Genomic DNA, 18345 nt, shown 5'->3' with positions numbered 1-18345 from the left:
CCCATGGCCCTTGCAAGCCTCTCCTCAGAGAACCCCAACCTGGAGCTGGCCAGGGGCACTCAGCCTTCCTTGGGGAGGGCCGGGGGGAGGCACCTGGGTCTCTTCAGAAGGTCTTCTGCACCATTTTTCTGTCTCACTGCTGGTCGTGCCCCAACCAAGCACAGTGGGTCTGGTCATCTCGCACCATCAGGCTCCAGTATCAGCTCCATGCAAAGTTCCACGGTTCCCCACGTGATCCCAAGGGCAGGATGGTGGCAGCAATGCTGCAGGCTGGTGACACAGCTGCTGGGGAAGGTCCCAGGCGTGCCGCTGGCTTTGCACTGGGAAGGGATGGCGAGCAGAGGCGATGGGACATGCAGCAGGAGGGAGCGATGCTGAAGAACAAAAAGAACCATCCATGTCTTTAACCTCTTCCCCTGGAAGCTATTGGGACTGCCTGGATACCCCTCCAGAGGCGTCGAAGGGCATTTCAGCTTAGAACAGAACGAAAACCAAACGGAAGGTTGCAGAACTGAGGTATCAGGAGCTCAGGGTGAGCTGTCCGCAGCGCCGCGCCGAGGCAGAGCCGCCTATTTGTTCTTGCCGAGAGCCGCATCCACTTCCTCCTCTGGCTTCAGCGAGTGCCACTGCGCGATGGGGCGCCGCGGGTTGGCCAGCATGTCGGACCAGTGCCGCAGCTCCGTGCCCGTGGAGTTCAAGCCCGTGAAGATCTTGCCGATGGCCTCGTTCTTCCCCAGCTTGTCGTAGTCCAGCACTGTGATGACCACTTGCACTTTCTAAAGGAGGAAACCTTGTTTAGAGGGGTGGAAAGGTGCGGTGGCCCTGACAGCTCCGTAGCCCCAGGGTGCCCCAGGGATCCCCCGAGGATGAACCACAAGAAGAAGCAATGAAAATGTCTAACAAATGTGAAAAAAACATTCTTAAACCATCTCTTTGAGAGAGTGAACTTCCCCTTTTAGGATCCAAACTGCTGCTGGATGTTATATCTGAGAAAATCTCAGTTTTCTTGTATCAGATTTTACTATAGCTACATTTGGCCCATTTCGGGGCAGGGCCCCCTCCCTGCTTCCTTCATGTCCTTCTCCAAGGAGTGCAGAGCCCAGTGGGGGCCCAGCTCATCCTGAGCTGATTCACCTGGGAAAAGTCACCAAGGTGTGCTGTGGGGCTGGGCAAGAGCTGTGGGCTACTGGGCAGGGGCAAGGGGCACATGCAGAGACTTGCACAGGACATGGAGGGGCAGAAGGCAGTGGCCAAGAGCACAAAATACCCCCAGGACCACCCTGTTATGCTTAGGGTGAGCACTGTAGGATCAGGAGCAGAGAAAAGCCCTATTTCAGCCGGGATCTGAGCTGGGGCTCATCTCCCATGGGTGCTGCCCAGCCTCCCACCTCTGCCCCCACACCAGCTGCCCTCAGCATCAGCCCAGGCCCCAGATGAGACGGGAAGAATCTCCTGGGTGACCAGACCAGCTGCAGGAGCAGCTCAGGGTGCTGGGAAGGCTGGGATGAGGGCTCAGGGGAGTCATCAGACAAACCTGTATCTGCTCAAAGGGGATCTCAAAGCTGAAGGACTCATTGAAGTAGGGGTTCAGGGTCTTCTTCTTGACTGTGGTCTTCTTCTTCTTCAACCTCTTGCCATTCTGCAGCAGGTGGATCTTCACATAGGGATCTGGGGGTCAGGATGAGGCATTAGCCAGGGCTGAAGTGCCCTGGGGATACCCCTGGGATACCTCCTGGTCCCAGGAGACATCTCAGCCCAGGGTGAGGGAGAGACTGCCCTGAGTAAAGACAGTTTGAGGTTTGTGGATGGATGCCAAAGACAAAATGGTTGGGCTGGAGATTTGTGGGAGCAACTGGCCAATGGATGGAGCTCTCCTGCATTCAGCAGAACTGGGGAAGGGTCTGGAGAGTCAGGAGAGTGAGGAGAGGCTGAAGGAGCTGGGGGGCTCAGCCTGGAGAAAAGGAGGCTCGAGGGGACCTTCTCATTCTCCACAACTCCCTGACAGGAGGGGCAGCCAGGGAGGGTTGGGCTCTGCTCCCACGGAACAAGGGACAGGAAAAGAGGAAACGGCCTCAAGTTGAGACAGGGGAGGTTCAGGTTGGACATCAGGAAGAATTTGTTTATGGAAAGGATGGTCAGGCATTGGAACTGCCCAGAGAGGTGGTGCAGTCCACATCCTTGGAGCTGTCCAAGCAGTGCCTGGACATGGCACTCAGTGCTGTGCTCTGGGTGGCAAGGTGGGGACCAGGCACAAGTTGAACCTGATGGTCCTGGAGGTCTTTTCCAAGAGTAATGATTCTAGGATTCTGTGCTGTGGGGCCCCTTTTAGGAAGGCAGGGGACAGCAGAGTGACAACTGGCCTGTCAGGTGAGTGACATTGGGTGGGCTCTGGCCTGACCCCTGTTTCTGGAGCAGGAAAGCCACAATAAAGCTGCTTCCATCCAGCCATGCAGGTACTGCTCTTGTCATGGTGAAAGCACATCTGGAGAGAGCTGAGGACCCCGGGCACAGAGCTCAGCCCCAGGATGGGGCTGGGAAGACACTTTGAGCACAAAACATGCTGTCAACCGAGGTCCCTGGCCATGAGGTCAAGGAGGAGCAGGACCAGGATAAAATGGCAGAGGAGCACTTTCACCACCCAGGTCTTGCAGCATCTCGGGGGACCAAATTTGAAGGATCCTTCACAAGAGTTGGGGATGCATCCCATGCCCATCTCCCCTCACCCCCCAGCCAGACCTGGGGCTGCCTCCAAGGCATGAGGAGGCACTGGAGGCTTTCCCAAGTTAGGATGCTGAGAGCCCCCAGCAGGGCAGGGGGAGGCTGCCCCTGAGCAACACCCACCTGAGAGGCCCCCAACATCCATCTTCTTCAGGTTCTTGGCTTCCAGGATGCAGACAGTGAGCTTCCCAGCCGTGGGCACGTACCGCAGGGAGATGCAGATGTCTCCCAGCTTCTCTGGCTGCCAAGCAGAGCAAGAAGGGGAGATCAAAGCCTCACCAGTGCCTGGGACTCCAGTGGTTGGACACAATCACACATGCAAGTCCCCCCAAACCCTGCTCAGTCCAGGCACAAGCTGGCACCCTGTGCACCAACACAAGAGTTGGATCACTGGGTCCAGGACAAGCTAGGCTCAGCACAGCACTCATGATGTTTTATAGTCTTGATTTTTTTTGTTACAGAAGCATTTTCACACAGAGGAGCAACAGGTCAGATCCCAGTAGTGACTGCCAAGATGTTCATGGTGCTGTGGTGGGACCCCACAGTGATTGGGACCCTGAGCTGTGGGGTGGCCCTGAAAGCAGAGCTCACCCCGTGGCCAGCCCCCATCCCAGGCCCCCAGCCAGGGGCTCAGCTGGTGTAGGCTGGCTCTCACCTCCTCCTTCTCTCCGCTCTGCAGGTCCCGCCACTCCTCGATGGGCTGGCCCAGGTCCACTGTGTTCATGGGCACCTTCACCTCCCCGATGATGTCGTGCTTGGAGAAGCGATCGAAGTCGTAGATGGCCATCACCAGAGTCTTCCCACCCAGCTCCTGGTAGGGCACCTGCACAAAGGGACAGCAACCAGGCTGCAAGGGGGACCCTGAGCCAGGACCTTCTCCTGGAAGGGAGAGTCAGCACATGGCACTGCTACAGCCAGGGGGAAGCACTGGAGGGGGAGACAAGGTCCTTGTTATGGATGCAGGGCTCACCTTGAAGGTGAAGGTCTCATTGAAGGCAGGGTTGAGGGTCTTCTTCTGCACTTTGGTCTCATACTTTTTCTTCTTGTCAGGGAGCAGGAACACCTTGACATAGGGGTCTGAGGTGCCACCCATGTCCAAAGCTGGCAGCTCAGCAGCTTGGAGGATCCCCACTGTGAGCTGGAAGGGCAGACGAGTCCTCAGTGAGACAGCCCAGCCATGCCCTGCAGCTGCCAAGGGCTCATCTCCAGTCCAACACGGGGCAGGACTTCCTCTGACACAGCACCCAGCTCCTCCTTCCCTCATGCACCTCCCAGGTCCAGCACAGAGACCTGTCCTCCTCTCAACCCCTCCCTGGGCAAACCCCACTCCTCAGCTGAGCCCCAGCCCCTCCATCACCTGGTTTGCCTGGAAATCGTAGTCCAGTGAGAACTGCAGCTTGCCCAGGTTCTCTGGCTCCTTCTCCTCTTCCTCCCCTTCCCCCTCTGTCAGACCTGTCTCTGCGTCATCGTCGTCCTGGCGGTCCTGCAGTGGCAGCCGAGGTCCAGCTCAGCAGAAAGGCCCCAGCCCAGCAGCCCCAGCCCCACAGCCCTGGGCACCTCAGCACCCTCCTGGTGTCCCAACACCAAGGTGCTCCCACCACAGGGAGGGGGACCCACGTGCTGGGCACATGAAGCACAGACAGAGCAGGCTGGGGTGGCACTGGGGTGGCACTGGGGGTGGCACTGGGGTGTCACTGGGGTGGCACTGGGGGTGGCACTGGGGGTGGCACTGGGGTGACACTGGGGGTGGCACTGGAGGTGGCACTGGGGTGCCACTGGCTGTGCCACAGCCATGCAGCTCCGAGGGAGCCCCCAGTGCTGGTCCAGCCAAAACGACAGGGGGGCTGCCAGGGGTATCTGGGCAAGGGATTGACTGCAGTGGAGGGAGCTTTGGTGCTTGCAGGGGGTGGGTCCTGTGCCCCCAGCCCGTGCTTGAAGGAGCACTACAGCCAGAGCTAAGGGCTTATCAGGGCCATTTCCAGGCTCTGTAGGCTCAGAAATAGATTGTCCCCAGGAAATCCACCCCTCTTCCTGCCTCTCCAAGCACAGCCGATGGGGTGGGTGGGAGTCCCAGCTCCTTGCCCTCTCTTTAATGTGTCCCCAGTCCCCCATCCCACCCAGGAAGCAGGTAATGGAGCAGGCTCATGGTGACACTTACGTGGAGGGTGTCCCCGAGCAGAGAGGCAGCCAGGGCAGGACAGCGAGGGCAGCGTGGGCAAAGAGAGACACAGACACTGTGTTACACAGACACTGTGTTACACAGACACTGTGTTACACAGACACTGAGGGACCTGGCAGGGTGGGGGATCGGGGCTTGTGGAGCCCCAGAGGACACAGCCCTCACTCTCCAGTGGGGAATCCCACCTCACACCTCCCCCCTCTCCTGCTCCAGCCCTGTCTGCGTGCCCATGGTGCCCACATGGCTCTGAAGAGCAGGAATGGATACCCAAATTCTCCCACCCCTGCAAATGGCCATGGGTCAAGGCCACTGAAATGGCTGGGGGAGCCCCAAGCCTGTGGGTACCAAACCTGCCTTGGGCTGGCCACCAGGATGGGTCACCAGCACCTGCCACTGCACCACAGACGTTCTGGGGATCCCAAACTGCCCGGTGATCTGGCCTGGTGGCCCTTCCCCCTCAGCTAAAGGCTCAGAGAAATGAGTCTGACCCAGAGGGAGGTGGGACTAAATCAACATTTCCTGGCTCAGGTGAAGCATTGGCAGGTCCAGGCTGTCTTGAGCCACCAGACACTGGAAGAGGACAGTGCTGCTGTCTCAGGTCCTGGCTCCACTGTCCCATCCCAGGGTCCTGGTGGCTCCATCCCAATCTGCTGCCTGATCTGTGAGTGCCCTGGCACAGTCCATAACTCAGCCAGAGGGGCTGTTGGCCAAGCAGCCCCGGAGGACATCACCTGGTTGCCTGACTTCATGTCCTTCATGTTCATGGCATTCTTCATGCCTTTGCCCTTCTCCTTCTTGTTCTTCTTCTTCTTGCAGCAGCACTTCTTGCAGATGCAGAAGCAGCAGGTGAGGATGAGGAGTCCGGCCACGACTGTGATGGCGATGAGGGCCCAGGGTGGCACTGTGTGAAAAGCCAGTGAGTGTGCTGGCCAGCCCTGCAGCTCCCTCCCAGCCACCCAAAAACCTTGTTCCACAGCTTCTGCTGGGACCAGTGCAGGGGGGAGGCCATCAGGAGGGTAACACCTGGGAAAGGAGCTACTCACGGGGGATCTTGTTGAGCTCATTCATGAACTTGTCCCTCAGCTTGGTGAACATGTCCTCCTTGCTCTCGCCCGGCCCCGCAGCCTCCGTGGAGTTCTCCATGGTGCTCATGGGCAGCGTGCTGGCCGTGGCCTCCGGGGCCATCATGGACGCTTGCTTGAACGTCATGGTGGGCCAGGGGCTCCCTGGAACACATCAGCCACTGGTCACACATCCCTGCTGCCCCCACTCCGCCCCAGTGTCCCCAGGACAGCGCCTGTGTGGGCAGCAGGGCTGCACCAGGACACCTCATCTTCTGCTAGAGGGGCACAGACCCAATGTCTGTGAGAGGTCACCTGGATCCCTCACAAGCCATGGCAAGCCCAGCTGGCCCCTGGGTTTCCTGGTCCTTGACATCTCCAAAGCCACTGGGAGCATCACCCAGCCCTGCATCGATGGTGGTGCCAGCTCCGAGTCTCCTGGGGACAATGGGGACACTCCTGGGAGGAGTTCACCTGGCAAGGCCCCTTGGGATGAGGGGAGGGGGTTTGCTCCCCCAGGAGAGAAGAATGAGGTCGGCTGGGACAAGTCCAGCCCTCCCATCTCCTCCTTTTCTCAGGCAGGGACCCCAGGCATGGGGCACCCAGCACTGCTGTGGGACCTCAGGACTTGCTCCCAGCCCCAGGGTAGTTTCCAAGTCTGGGAACAGCAGCAAAACTGCTCTTCTTCCCCCCAGGGAGCTTTGGCAGGGCACATTTTGAGGATGGATGGAAGCAGGGAAGAGCTGCCTTTACACAGATGTAGCAGGTTCAGAGTCCAGGTCAGTGGGTCAACTCACATGTACCACAGGTACTCACAGGTACCATGTCCTGGGTGCCACACCTCCCACCCCACAGGGCTCCCCTGGCCAGCTCTGCTCCTCCATGGAGCCAGGGAAGGTGCTCAGGTCACAAACAGCCCAACATACTCTGCACCCCTTCCCCAGCCCAGCTGGGTCTGAGCACCCACCAAGGATGGGCACAGCCATTGTCCTGTAAGTGTGCCTTTGACCACTGCAGGCAAACCTGGCACAAAGTACCCCCACAACCCCAGCTCCAGCCCCAAAGTGCCCCCACAGCCCCATGAGAAAGCAGCTTGCAAGACCAAAGCAGGGAAGAATGCCAGGGAATGCGCAGTGCCAGTGGGGTTAAGGACAATACCAGGCTGTCCAGCAGGGGAAGCAGACAGCAGGATCACAGAAAACCCAGAAAGGAGTTTCTGGGGGCAGGAGAGCTGTGGCTTGAGTGCCCCCCCCTGCCTTGCATCTCTTCTTTCATCCTCACCCTCAAGAAGCCTCTCAGCCAGAGCATTGTCCCCTGGGGCCAGGTGCTCCTCTGCCTTTCCTGAAGAACTTGGAAAGGAGTGCTCTCACCTCAAAAAAGGCAGCCAGAGAGATCTGGGGGTGTTGCTGCCCCAAACTGACACTGCCTTGTGTCTCCAGCCACCTCACAGGTGAACCAAGCACTGAATTACCCAGAGTGTGGCTCCACAATGTACACCTTCCTCCTGCACCACTGCTCCTGGGGGAACGTGGTGTGGGGGCAGTGAGGGAGAGGCAGTCCTTCACACAACAAAATGTGATTGTGTGGCTCCCACCTAGACAAGGTCCCTGCTGGAAGCCTGCAGCTTTGTCACCCTTGGCCACAGCCACCTTCCCACCCCACTGAGGGGCTGTCACAGCCCAAACACCAGCATCAGCATCGCCCAGCCCTGAAACCTGGCACTGGGGCTGGAGTAGGATGCTGGAGGGCCCCCACAACCCCACGCCACAGGTGGGCACGGGCAGAGCGAGACCTGCCGGGGTGTCTGTGCGCTGCGAGTGTGCAAGGGCCAGTGTGCACAGAGTGTGTGCTCCCAGCGTGCAAGGGCCGGTGTGCATGGAGTGTCTGTGCACTGCGAGCGTGCAAGGGCCGGTGTGCACGGAGTGTCTGGGCGTGTCTGCACACGGGGAAACGGAGGGGCCGGCGTGGCATGCACTTGTGCAAGCAGGCGTGTGGGACTTGCAAATGTGTGAAGGTGGGAACGCTTGTGCAAGGTGTGTGCACAGGGAATTGATGTGTGTGTGTGTGTGTGTGTGTGTGTGTGTGTGTGTGCATAAACGTGCACAGGGTATGGATATGTGTGTGTGTGTGTGTGTGTGTGTGCAAACGTGCGTAGGGTAGCGATGTTTGTGTGTGCAAATGTACACAGGGTATAGATGTGTGTGTGCACAAACATGCACAGGGTACAGATGTGTGTGTGTGTGTGTGTGTGTGTGTAAACGTGCACAGGGTATGGATGTGTGTGTGCACAAACATGCACAGGGTACAGATGTGTGTGTGTGTGTGTGTGTGTGTAAACGTGCACAGGGTATGGATGTGTGTGTGCACAAACATGCACAGGGTACAGATATGTATATGTGTGTGTGTGTGTGTAAACATGCACAGGGTATGGATGTGTGTGTGTGTGTGTGTGTAAATGTGCACAGGGTATGGATGTGTGTGTGTGTGTGTGTGTAAACGTGCACAGGGTATGGATGTGTGTGTGTGTGTGTGTGTAAATGTGCACAGGGTATGGATGTGTGTGTGGGTGTGTGTGTGTAAACGTGCACAGGGTATGGATGTGTGTGTGTGTGTGTGTAAATGTGCACAGGGTAAGGATGTGTGTGTGTGCACAAACGTGCACAGGGTACAGATGTGTGTGTGTGTGTGTGTGTGTGTGTGTGTAAACGTGAGCAGGGTACGGATGTGTGTGTGTGCAAATGTGCACAGGATATGAATGTGTGTGTGTGTGTGTGTGTGTGTGTAAAAGTGCACTGGGTATGAGAGTGAGTGTGTGTGTGTGTGTGTGAGTGAGTGTGTGTGTGTGTGTATGAACATGCACAGTGTTTGTAAATGCTCGTGCACAGTGTGTGTGTGTGAATACTCGTGCTCGAGCGTGTGCCCATGGCCTTGCACAGGTGTGAACACACATGCCCGGGGCTGTGTGTGTGTGCCCAGGGCTGTGTGTGAGTGCACACGCAGGCAGTGTGTGTGCCCAGGGCTCTGTGTGTGTGCCCGGGGCTGTGTGTGTGTGCCCCAGGCTGTGTGTGAGTGCACACGCAGGCAGTTTAAGTGCCCGGGGCTGTGTGTGTGAGTGCCCGGGGCTGTGTGTGAGTGCACACTCAGGCAGTTTAAGTGCCCGGAGCTGTGTGTGTGTGCCCGGGGCTGTCCCCGGGGCCGTGCACACCCGCCCGGGCTGTGTCGCCTGTGCGCTCGGGCAGGCTCGGCGCGGCTCTGCCAGCCCCAGCCGTGGGTGCCCGCAGCCGTGCCAGGCTGGCACACACCCGCAGAGCCCCGAGTGCCAGCGGGCAGGAGCGCGGTGCCGCTGGGCTGTGGGCACAGATGCAGCACAGACATTTATCCGGTTTATCCGGGGAACTGCTGCTTCGGGGGCTGCTGGGGGAGCTCTGCGGGGCTGCCCGGGGCTGGGGGCTGCAGGCAGCATCAGGCCTCGCTGGAGAGGCTGCTTTTGAACCGGGCAACCTAATTAGCATCACTAATTGCTTGCTCCTTTGCGGTGCTCGCCGGGCTCCGGCAGAGCTCAGGCCCGGGGGAAACTGAGGCCCGGGGGGCGCCTGCGGGGAGCCAAGCAATGGAGCCCCTGTTGCTGCTCCTCCTCCAGCTGAGCACCCTACAGCCCCTGCCGTGGGGCGGGGGGCTGATCCTGCCCCCAGGCGAGGGCACCAGGCTTTGATCTGCCCCCGGCATGGGCGGGGCAGGGCAGGGCCGTGGGGGCAGCGGGGGAGCGCTGGGAGGGCAGGGAGGGCAGGGAGGGGGGCAGTCTGTGGGGCACGGAGAGCAGCCGGTGGGGCAGTGGGATCTTGGGGATGTCCCCTCCCCTCCAGGTAGGTCCCAGTCCCCACGGTGCCTCACTGCGTGTCCCCGGGCACTCCCCGTGTCCCCAGCAGGCACAAGCGGGCAGCCCAAGCCCTCAGCTGTGGGGGCAGAGCTGCTTCCAGCCCAGGGCTCAGATTCTCAGGGGGTGGGGACCCGTCCCAGCCCCTTGTCCCCGTCCCAGCCCCTTCCCCCGGCAGCGGGCGGGGGCCGTGCGGGCACGGCTGCGGCACTGCATTGCAGTCCTGCTCCGGCTCCGCTGCCTGCTTGGGTTTTTTTTTTTTCCATTCCTTTTGCATTTTTTTTCCCTCCTCTTTGCAAGTTGCGGCAGCCGCTGGCGAGGAGCCGAGCGGCCGGCGGTGCGGGTGGGAAGGGAGCTCGGACCCCGCAACCCCCACCGCACCCCCAAACCCCGCTGGGCTGCCCCCGCCGAGGACTCGCTGCCGTTCTTCAAGTTTCCTCTTTATTCCTGCCTGGTTTGGAGTTGTTCCCCGCCAACCCCCACTGCTCCCGTTCCCCCCCATCCCGCCAAGATCGCAGGTTAGGGACATAAAGAAAACATGAGGGTTACAATTAATAATTTCTATCAGTCCTTGGCCGAAGAACAAGCGAGGGTTATGGCATCATGAACAAATTCTGGCTAGGAAGGGACCCCTTGCTGCCTTGCTGGTCCCGGGGGATCCAGCCCCTCCGTGGGGTGCAGCATCCATCAGGGAGGTTGGTGGGAATGGTAGGACCCACTGCACTCCTCCCCCCACACACAAAAAAACCCCACCAGGAGCTCCCCATGGAGCAGGACAGGCTTCAGCTCGGCAGCTGCTGCAGAGACCCACAGGGGCAGAGGGTGGGGAGGGTGACACATCACCCACGCACCTCCATTACCCTGCCCCCAGGTTGTGGGGTCCCCACAGCCCCCCAGCTGCCACCTCTGCCCCCAAAGGCTCCGTGTTGCTCCAGCCCCCCAGTGTGTAACCCTGAACCCCACCAAACCCATCACCCCCACAGTGCATTTCTCCCCTAATGCACCCCCCTGCACCCCCCTGCAGCCCCCAATGCCTCATCCTGCACCCCCCCTGCAGCACCCCCACCCCCAGAGCACATCCCACATCCTGTGCCTGCAGCACTTCCCAGACCCCCTAAGCAATCACCCCAGCCCCTCTTCGTGCACCTGCATGCTGCACCACCCTCAGAGCCCCTAAACCCCTTCTGCACCCCACACTGTGTTACCCTGTACCCCTCAGTCAGTGTCCCCCAGCTGCAAACATCTGGCCTAGGTCCCCCCGGGGCCGTGTCCAGCGAGCTCCCTCCAGGCTCAGCCCCCAAACTGGCTCCAGGTGTCCATCCCCCCTCCCCCCGGTAAAGCTGATACTGAACCCCGAGAAACTGCCCTGAGCTCCAATCCAGCCCTTCTCGGTGTAAACCTCGCTGGCTCCATCGCTGGTTTTAGGGAGCAGAGGGGGTGGGGGTGTCCCCCCCTGCACACATTCCATTTGCTGCATTCCGTTTGCCGGCACCACCCCAAGGTCTGGCGGGATGCAAATCCCCGGCTGGAGCCAGCGATCCTGTCCCCATCCATCCCCAGGGCAGCCCCTGTGTACAGAAAAGCAGTTTAGACACTGCAAAATCCCCTTCCTGGGCCCTTCATCCCTCCTCCTCCTCCTCCATCAAAGACTCCAGCCCAGAGACCACCCCCCCGCTGCTGCAGCACCTGGCACAAATAAGGGGATTTGGGGTTTCTCCCCATGGTCCCATCATGGGAATCCCCTGCCCCAGCAGCAGCTCCCTGTCTGGGCGGGATGGGGAAGGATGGAGGGGGGTAGTCACTGGCTGGGGGCTTTGAGGACCTCTCATCAGCCAGGGTGTTCTGCAAAGGACCAGACCTGGGGTGAGGATCTGGGGATGCACAGAAGGATCGGGGTGTCCCTGGGCACAGCAGCACCCCGGGAGCTCAGTCCCCATCAGGGGGAGGCACTGGGGGAATCCAGCTGCTCCTCTGCAGGGGCAGAAGGAGCCTCCCCCTCCAGCAGCAGGAACTCTCCCCTCCAGGAAGGTGAAGGCCACGGGGATGATGGAGAGCAGGAACAGCGACAAATGAGGATTAATGAGGCTGAGGCAGCAATTAGCAGCAGTCGGTGCTGACCGAACATGGGCTGGGTGTGGGCGGGCACGGCAGGGGGGTCCCAGCTCCGGCCCCCCCGGGCCGAGGGATGAAGTGTCCCAGGGAGACCCCGACCTGGGGGGGGCTCGTTAGCTAAGGAAGGGTGGCCGTGGGCCCAGAGGGATGAGTTATTGCTCCTTTAGGGGATGGCAAAGCCAGGTCTGAGCTGTCCTGCTGGGACAGGGATGTGGGAACCCCCCCCCAGACCTCCACAAACTTGGAGCTGACTGAGCTGAACAAGGAACTGTGCTGCCATGTGCCAGGGCTTGGGCTTGGATGGTCATGGAGGAAAATCCCGAGCCAGTTTCAAGGTGAGACCTCTCCCACCCCAAAGCCAGCGGGAAGCCTGGGCCCTACAGAGCTCCCACAACCCTGCAGTGCAGCCCAGGAGCGAGCAGAGATCCCGGAGTACAGCTGAGAGGCTTGGCAGTGCCCCATCTGGATTCTGATGCCAACAGGTGTTTTGCTGCTGGGGTCAGGAACTGGAGGGGGGGATCCCATCCCTGCCGGAGCCAGGGCACGATGCCCGGGCATCCCTGGGCCGGCACAGCGGCTCCCAGCGCTCCCACTGGCCCGGATGGCACACGGAAGGGACACGCTGGGCCCGAGCTTCAGCTCGCAGCAGTGAGACAGGAGACTCTAATTAAGGGAAAAACATGACTTGGCTTCTAATGGTCATTTAATTAACAGAGAATTCCTGGCAAGGGATGTGCGAAGGCACCAGAACAAAGGACAGGGAGGAGGGAGGCGAGGGGGTGCTAGGTGGGGAGATGCTGCAGGACCCCGCTGCAAAGGGACTCTGCAACAGCCCAGCAAATCCTGGATTCTCATCCCTGCTCCCCTTCCCCAGCCCCAGCACAACACTACAGCAGCTGCATCAGCAGTGCCAGATCAGACCCTCAGCACCCAGCACGGTGGAGCAGCTCCCAGGCCTTGGGGAGCGCTTTCCCCCAGGATCCCCCCACATTCCCACTGTGAACAAGGGGAGTCTCTGCTCCCCCAGCTCCACATTTTTCAGGGGAGGGTATTCCTACAGCTGAGGGGTGTGATGGGGTGAGGATACTCTAGTAGCAAGTGGCACCACGGGACCTGAGCTGCTGACACATCACCCTCTCAGGGACACGTGTTCCTGTCCCCAAACCCAGGTAGGAGTAGGTGCTGCTGGCCAGCACTGGAGAGTGCTGCAAGGGAAACTGAGGCACAGCATGGGAAGCAGTGTCCTGAGAGAGGAAATCCCTGAGCAGGGCTGAAGCTCAGCATTCCCCCAGCTCGGAGCGGGCCAGTGACAGCCACCAGACCTCACCAGGACCCCAGCCCTGCTCCCCATCCTGCAGGCTCCATCTCTGGATGGGAGCAGAGCTGGCCAGCACTCTCCTCCCAGCAGGGCACACTCCACTCATGGCCTCATCACCCACCAGCTCCCTAATTAAAACTAATTAGTTGCTGGGGTTCAGCAGCCCCAGCCCCAGGCTGTTCCCCAGGGATGAGGAATCTGAGGAGGGCACCACACTGCCCAGCTCGGGATCAGCTCCTGCCTCACTGCCCCACAGCTGGAATCTGGGCTCCTCATCATGGAGCCCCTGGCCTCAAGGAAGAAAACTCAGCCCCCAGTTCACAAGGGGGAGCCTGTAAAATAAAAAATTTAAAACTGATGGTGGTTTTGCAGCCAGTGCTTGCCTATGAGAGAGGATCTGCATTACTCACAGCAAAACCAAACGAGGTCTAGCAGTAAATGCAGACTTAAGGCAGCCTTTGTCCATCATCTGGCTTCCAGACTGATGGCTTCTGGTGTTCCCAAGCCAAACCATCAGCTCCTGCTGCCAAAAGTCTCCCACTGGATGGACACCTAAAGGTCAGTGTGGGGAAGGGATGATCCCACCCTGCCCTGCTCACTCCTGTGCATCTCCTCCTGCAAAGCAACTCCCCACCCACCAGGTATTGGAGAGCTTCTCAGCAATGGCAGGGCCCCCCAAAGCATTGTGACTCAGGGAGATGGCAGGTTTGTCCCTACCCAGGGACACCTCCCTGCAAGGGGACCACTGCTGGTACCCACCAGCACCAGGGTGCCCAGTGAGACAGCCCAGGGATTTTCTGTGCCTTTGCCTCTAAAATCAGAACAGCAATGAGGAGAAATGGGGGACGAGAGCAGTGACAGCGCATGATGCCAGCACCTACATCAGAGGAAGAAGGACCCACTGCCAGGTACCCAGCAGTGCTGATCCCCCAAAGCCCACTTCTCCTAGAGGGATCAGGCCCTGGCTCTGGTTTGCAGCTGCCCCAGGAAGGAAGGGCAGGAGGGAGCAGAGCTGGGACTGGTGCCAGGGCTCCTGCAGGAGCTGCCACAGCCACTGCCACCTGAAATTTGGGTGCCAACAGCAAAGGGACTGATGAGCACCTTGTCCCCCTCTCCACTGTCTCTGCTTCCCACTGTCTCCCATCACTGCTGCACTGCTCTCTCATCCCACAGGAATGCTGCAGAGGCTGCAGGCACCATTCACCACCAGCACTTCCTCCAGAGGGCTTTGGCTCATGCCATGTGCCACCATGGCCCAGGCAGAAAAGGCAGCTGGGGATGCTGGACACCACAGGCTGAGCTGTGGGGACACTGCTGTTGCCAAGGACAGCAGGGCATATGGAACATCCCACACGGCACTGAGCACTGCCACTGCAAACCACCGGGCTCACCCCGACCCCAGGCAGCACACGCAGTCACTCTTGGCACACAGAGCCATGAATGGCCAAAGAAGCCTCCCAAAAAATGGGTTCCAGGTGCTGGCAGAGCCCAGCCCACTCCCCAGCACTGTGATGCCACAGCAGCAGTGTCTTGCTCTGAAGGCAACACGAGAGCAGCTAAATAGGGCACCAGATGGTGATGGGCTGAGCTGCCCTGGCACTTTGAAGCCGCCACACAGCCAAGAGCTCCAAGTTCTGCCCTCCCGGGTGGGCACCGTGCTGCTGGCACCAGGGCCACACTGCCAGCACTCCGGGCCATGGCCCCGTGCCACGCTGATGGCTCCAGATCAGCAGGGGAGGAGAGCAAAGGAGCCAGGTCAGCTCCTGGGGAAGAGCCAGGAGCGGCTCCAGGAGCAGGCGAGACGCGGTGATCGATCCCAGATGGAGCGGGGAGTGCACGCCCCGTGCTGCTCCCCAGCTCAGAGCATGGGCTGAACAAGCAGGCACCAGGGGCCATTTCCAGGGGGAGGCTCCAGGGAGATCTCCACAGCTCCCAGCCAAGCACGAGGTCGTGATGGGCTGGTGTTAGAATCCAGGAAAGCATTTCCCACCCCTGGGGAGCTCCCAGCAATGCTCATCCCCCTCCTCCCTGTCAGCCTGGGCTCAGTCCCCCAGGACTGGATCCTGTGGGAGCAATGCTGGTGCTGCTTGCCCAGCTCCAAGGCACAGAGAGCCCAGAGGCAGGGTAGAGCTCTATGTCCCCAGGGCCTTCCAGCCTTGTGGCATTTGGGGTGGCAAAGGGAATGGAGGAAGCACAATGATGGGATCAGCAAGGACACAGCACCACAGCAGCCCAGGCGATTTTTTGGTGGCACAAAGCCCCACCAAGGCCAGGACACAGGACTGACTTCCATGAATAAACCTTGTGCAGATGGAGAAATGTCACTGGGAGAGCCAGGGCACAGCTGGGGCGTTGAGCACAGCCCCTGAACACCCAGGGGGGGTCGTCTATCCCTGCCCAGCCCCTCTGAACTGCATCCCTGCGTGACTCCAAGTGTTCTGTCAGCACAAGCACAGCAGCACACGCTTTCAGGGCTGCACAGAGGAGCTGCTCTACCAATGCATCCTGGAGAAGGCTGTTCCTCCCCTGGAAAAACCTGAAGAGTCCAGATGCAAAGCACCCTGGTTCCTGAACTGGTGTTGGTGGACACCATCCCTTCCAAGGGTCCCCATGGTCAGGCTCACATCACTCCACCAGGAGGTCTCTGCTGGGCTCTCCCGTGGCACAGAGCAGTGGCTGAGCTGGCACAGCTCACTGTGGCACCAGGCAGGGGCTGTGCCAGGCTGCTGGCAGTGGTGCCACCATGCTTCATGGGCAGAGTGGGCACAAGCCAGCACCTTTATCCCAGGCACTAACCCAGCTCTGCCAGCCCTCAGCTCCAGGAGAAAACCCTGGGAGTCCCCTGGGAACAGAGCAAGACAGCAACAGAGGCCCACAGGGAGTGAATCCACGCATGGCTCTGAAATTTGGGGTTGTTTTCTTCCTTGAATCCTCTGCTCAAGGCCAGTGGGAGCTGTGGTGCCACTTGGGGTTCCCCAGAACCAGCAGCCCTCAGTCCCAGCATGTCCCCAGGGCCACCCTGTGTCCTCCAGGAGAAGGTAGGAGGCATCTCCTTGGGACGATGCTGAGCAGTTTGGAGGCTGATCCCACCTCCATGGTGTTTTGGTGGAATTGCTGTGGTGTGAGGCACCACATGAGGCTCACAGAAGTCAGGGATGCCTCATCCCATGCCAGCACTGCCCGAATGTCAGCTGCCAGATCATCTCTGCTGATCCCAAACCAGCCTGGCACACAGGTAGGTCGCTGTCTGCTGCTCAGACACCCCCATTGCCTGTGGCTTCAGCCTGGTCCCAGAGCAGCTCCCCAGGTCCCTGGCAGCAGGACAGTCCCCCCAGGCCACCTCCAGCTCAGCCCAGACTCAGGACTTGGACTACCCCATTGCATCCCACAGCACTACTTTGCTCCTGGTGTCCCCATATCCCCAGGGATGCACAAGCCCAGAGTCCATGTCTGCTGACCCTGCAGGCCCAGGAAAAGCTGGGGAGCATGAGACACCCTAGATTAATTAAAACACACCAGCTTTCCTTAAGATGCACAAGGAGAAGGACACCCTGTCAGTGCCAGCAGTACCTTCCAGGCCAGTGCAGCCACAGACAGCCAGTGGGGATGGGTTTGGTGCAACAGTCAGACAAATTCCTGTGTGGGAGAGTGGGATGTGGCACCAGACAGCAAGAATTTGGCACAGCCCAGCACTGCCACATGTACTGCCAGAGCTGGCTGCAGTCACCCCTCCCAAAGCACCAGCACCAACAGAACCACCCTGGGGGAACAGGGAGCTCTGCCAGACTCTGACTGCTGACCAGCAGCTGAATTCAGGGACAACACAATTCCTACTCCAAACACCAGATCTGATGAAACATCACAACTTCCAGCACACAGGAAGCAATAGAGCAGGTGGTCCCACCAGGATGTGGCAGCCCCCAAACTCAGCAGGAGACACCAGGATCCCACACCCCAGGGCTGGCAGGAATGGGCCAGCACCATCCCCAGCAGCAGGATTACACCAGTGCGGGCATTCAGATTCCAGACGCACGCTGCCTAATTTACGGTTTAATTAATAAATGGGGAATTATGCCAAGTTTATCCAATACTTTTGGATGCGTGATGTTATCAAAATCCCATTACTGATGAAGGAAGGCATGAAGAGCAAAATTAGCTTTGGCATCTGAAACAGTTCAGTCAATGTGATAACACAATTATTAGGGCTAATAATCAAAGAGCGCTTTGGGGAGCACAGGCTCAGGCAGGAGCTGAGCTGAGGGCATGAGCTGGGGAAGAGCTGGGTGCTCACCCAGGAGGGAAAGGCTGACCACAGCCAAGGGCAAAAGCATTCTGCTGATTGCACTTCCCAGTGGCTCCAGATAACTGGCACAGGGATGGTGCTGGTGGCCACCAGGCTGGGGAGGAGCACGGCCGGGCACGGTGCCGAGCTGCACTACCGGGAGTAGGGAATTAAAAAATCCAGGATTTTAAACCAGTGGGCACTGGGTCCCATCTGTACACTGGGCATTGATCCTGCTGGAGGACATCACGGCTGCCAGCTCACAGCTCTCTGCGCAGCCCGGGGAAGGAGAAATTCCAGTCGTAATGAGGAGCCGCAGTCAGCCGGCTCCCAGAGCTGGGACTTTGCCAAAACCATGGTGAACTGGAGGAAGGGCCTGCGGGGGAGTGGGAATCCTGGCTCACTTCAGTGGCCTCGAGCTCCAGCCCAGTGACCATCCCTGGGGCTTATGGAGCAGGAGGCAGCTCCCATGGGAGCAGTCGGCAGCAAACGCCACAGTGGCTGTGTTTGGAAATCCCCCTGCCATGGATATATAATATATATCCATGTACACGTATATACAGGGTCTATATGACTGTATTTGTGTGTCCTCCCTCCTCTGGGAGCGTGGGTGCTGTGGGCAGTGGGGTGCAGAGCCAGCACGCAGTGCCACCGGTGCTGCTCAGCGCCGCTGCCACCGCCAGGCTCACAGGCAGCGAGGGACGCGTCCTCGCCCTGCAGAATCGGGGGCACCAGGGCTTCAGGCTGGCTCCCGGCAAGCAGGGCAGGGGTGCTCACCAGGGGAGGCCGGGCAAGGTGCCA

The 18345-nt window shown here is 59.5% G+C and overlaps 1 protein-coding gene across 1 annotated transcript; it reads right to left on the bottom strand.

The window, feature by feature from the left end:
• Nucleotides 1-569: 569 nt before the first annotated feature.
• On the bottom strand, nucleotides 570-6106 carry SYT2 (synaptotagmin 2; the record flags this gene model as incomplete). Its single annotated transcript, XM_084220598.1, has 8 exons — nucleotides 570-776; nucleotides 1535-1668; nucleotides 2842-2959; nucleotides 3374-3541; nucleotides 3689-3856; nucleotides 4076-4192; nucleotides 5629-5798; nucleotides 5941-6106. 8 exons carry the CDS (start codon nucleotides 6104-6106, stop codon nucleotides 570-572), a joined length of 1248 nt encoding a protein of 415 aa, XP_084076724.1.
• Nucleotides 6107-18345: the final 12239 nt, after the last annotated feature.

The sequence above is a fragment of the Fringilla coelebs genome (genome assembly GCF_963513975.1).
Source record: "Fringilla coelebs genome assembly, chromosome: 23".
Classification (NCBI taxonomy): Eukaryota; Metazoa; Chordata; class Aves; order Passeriformes; family Fringillidae; genus Fringilla; species Fringilla coelebs.
The sequence above is the reverse complement of the archived record's forward strand: the minus strand, read 5'-3'. Positions and strand labels throughout refer to the sequence as shown.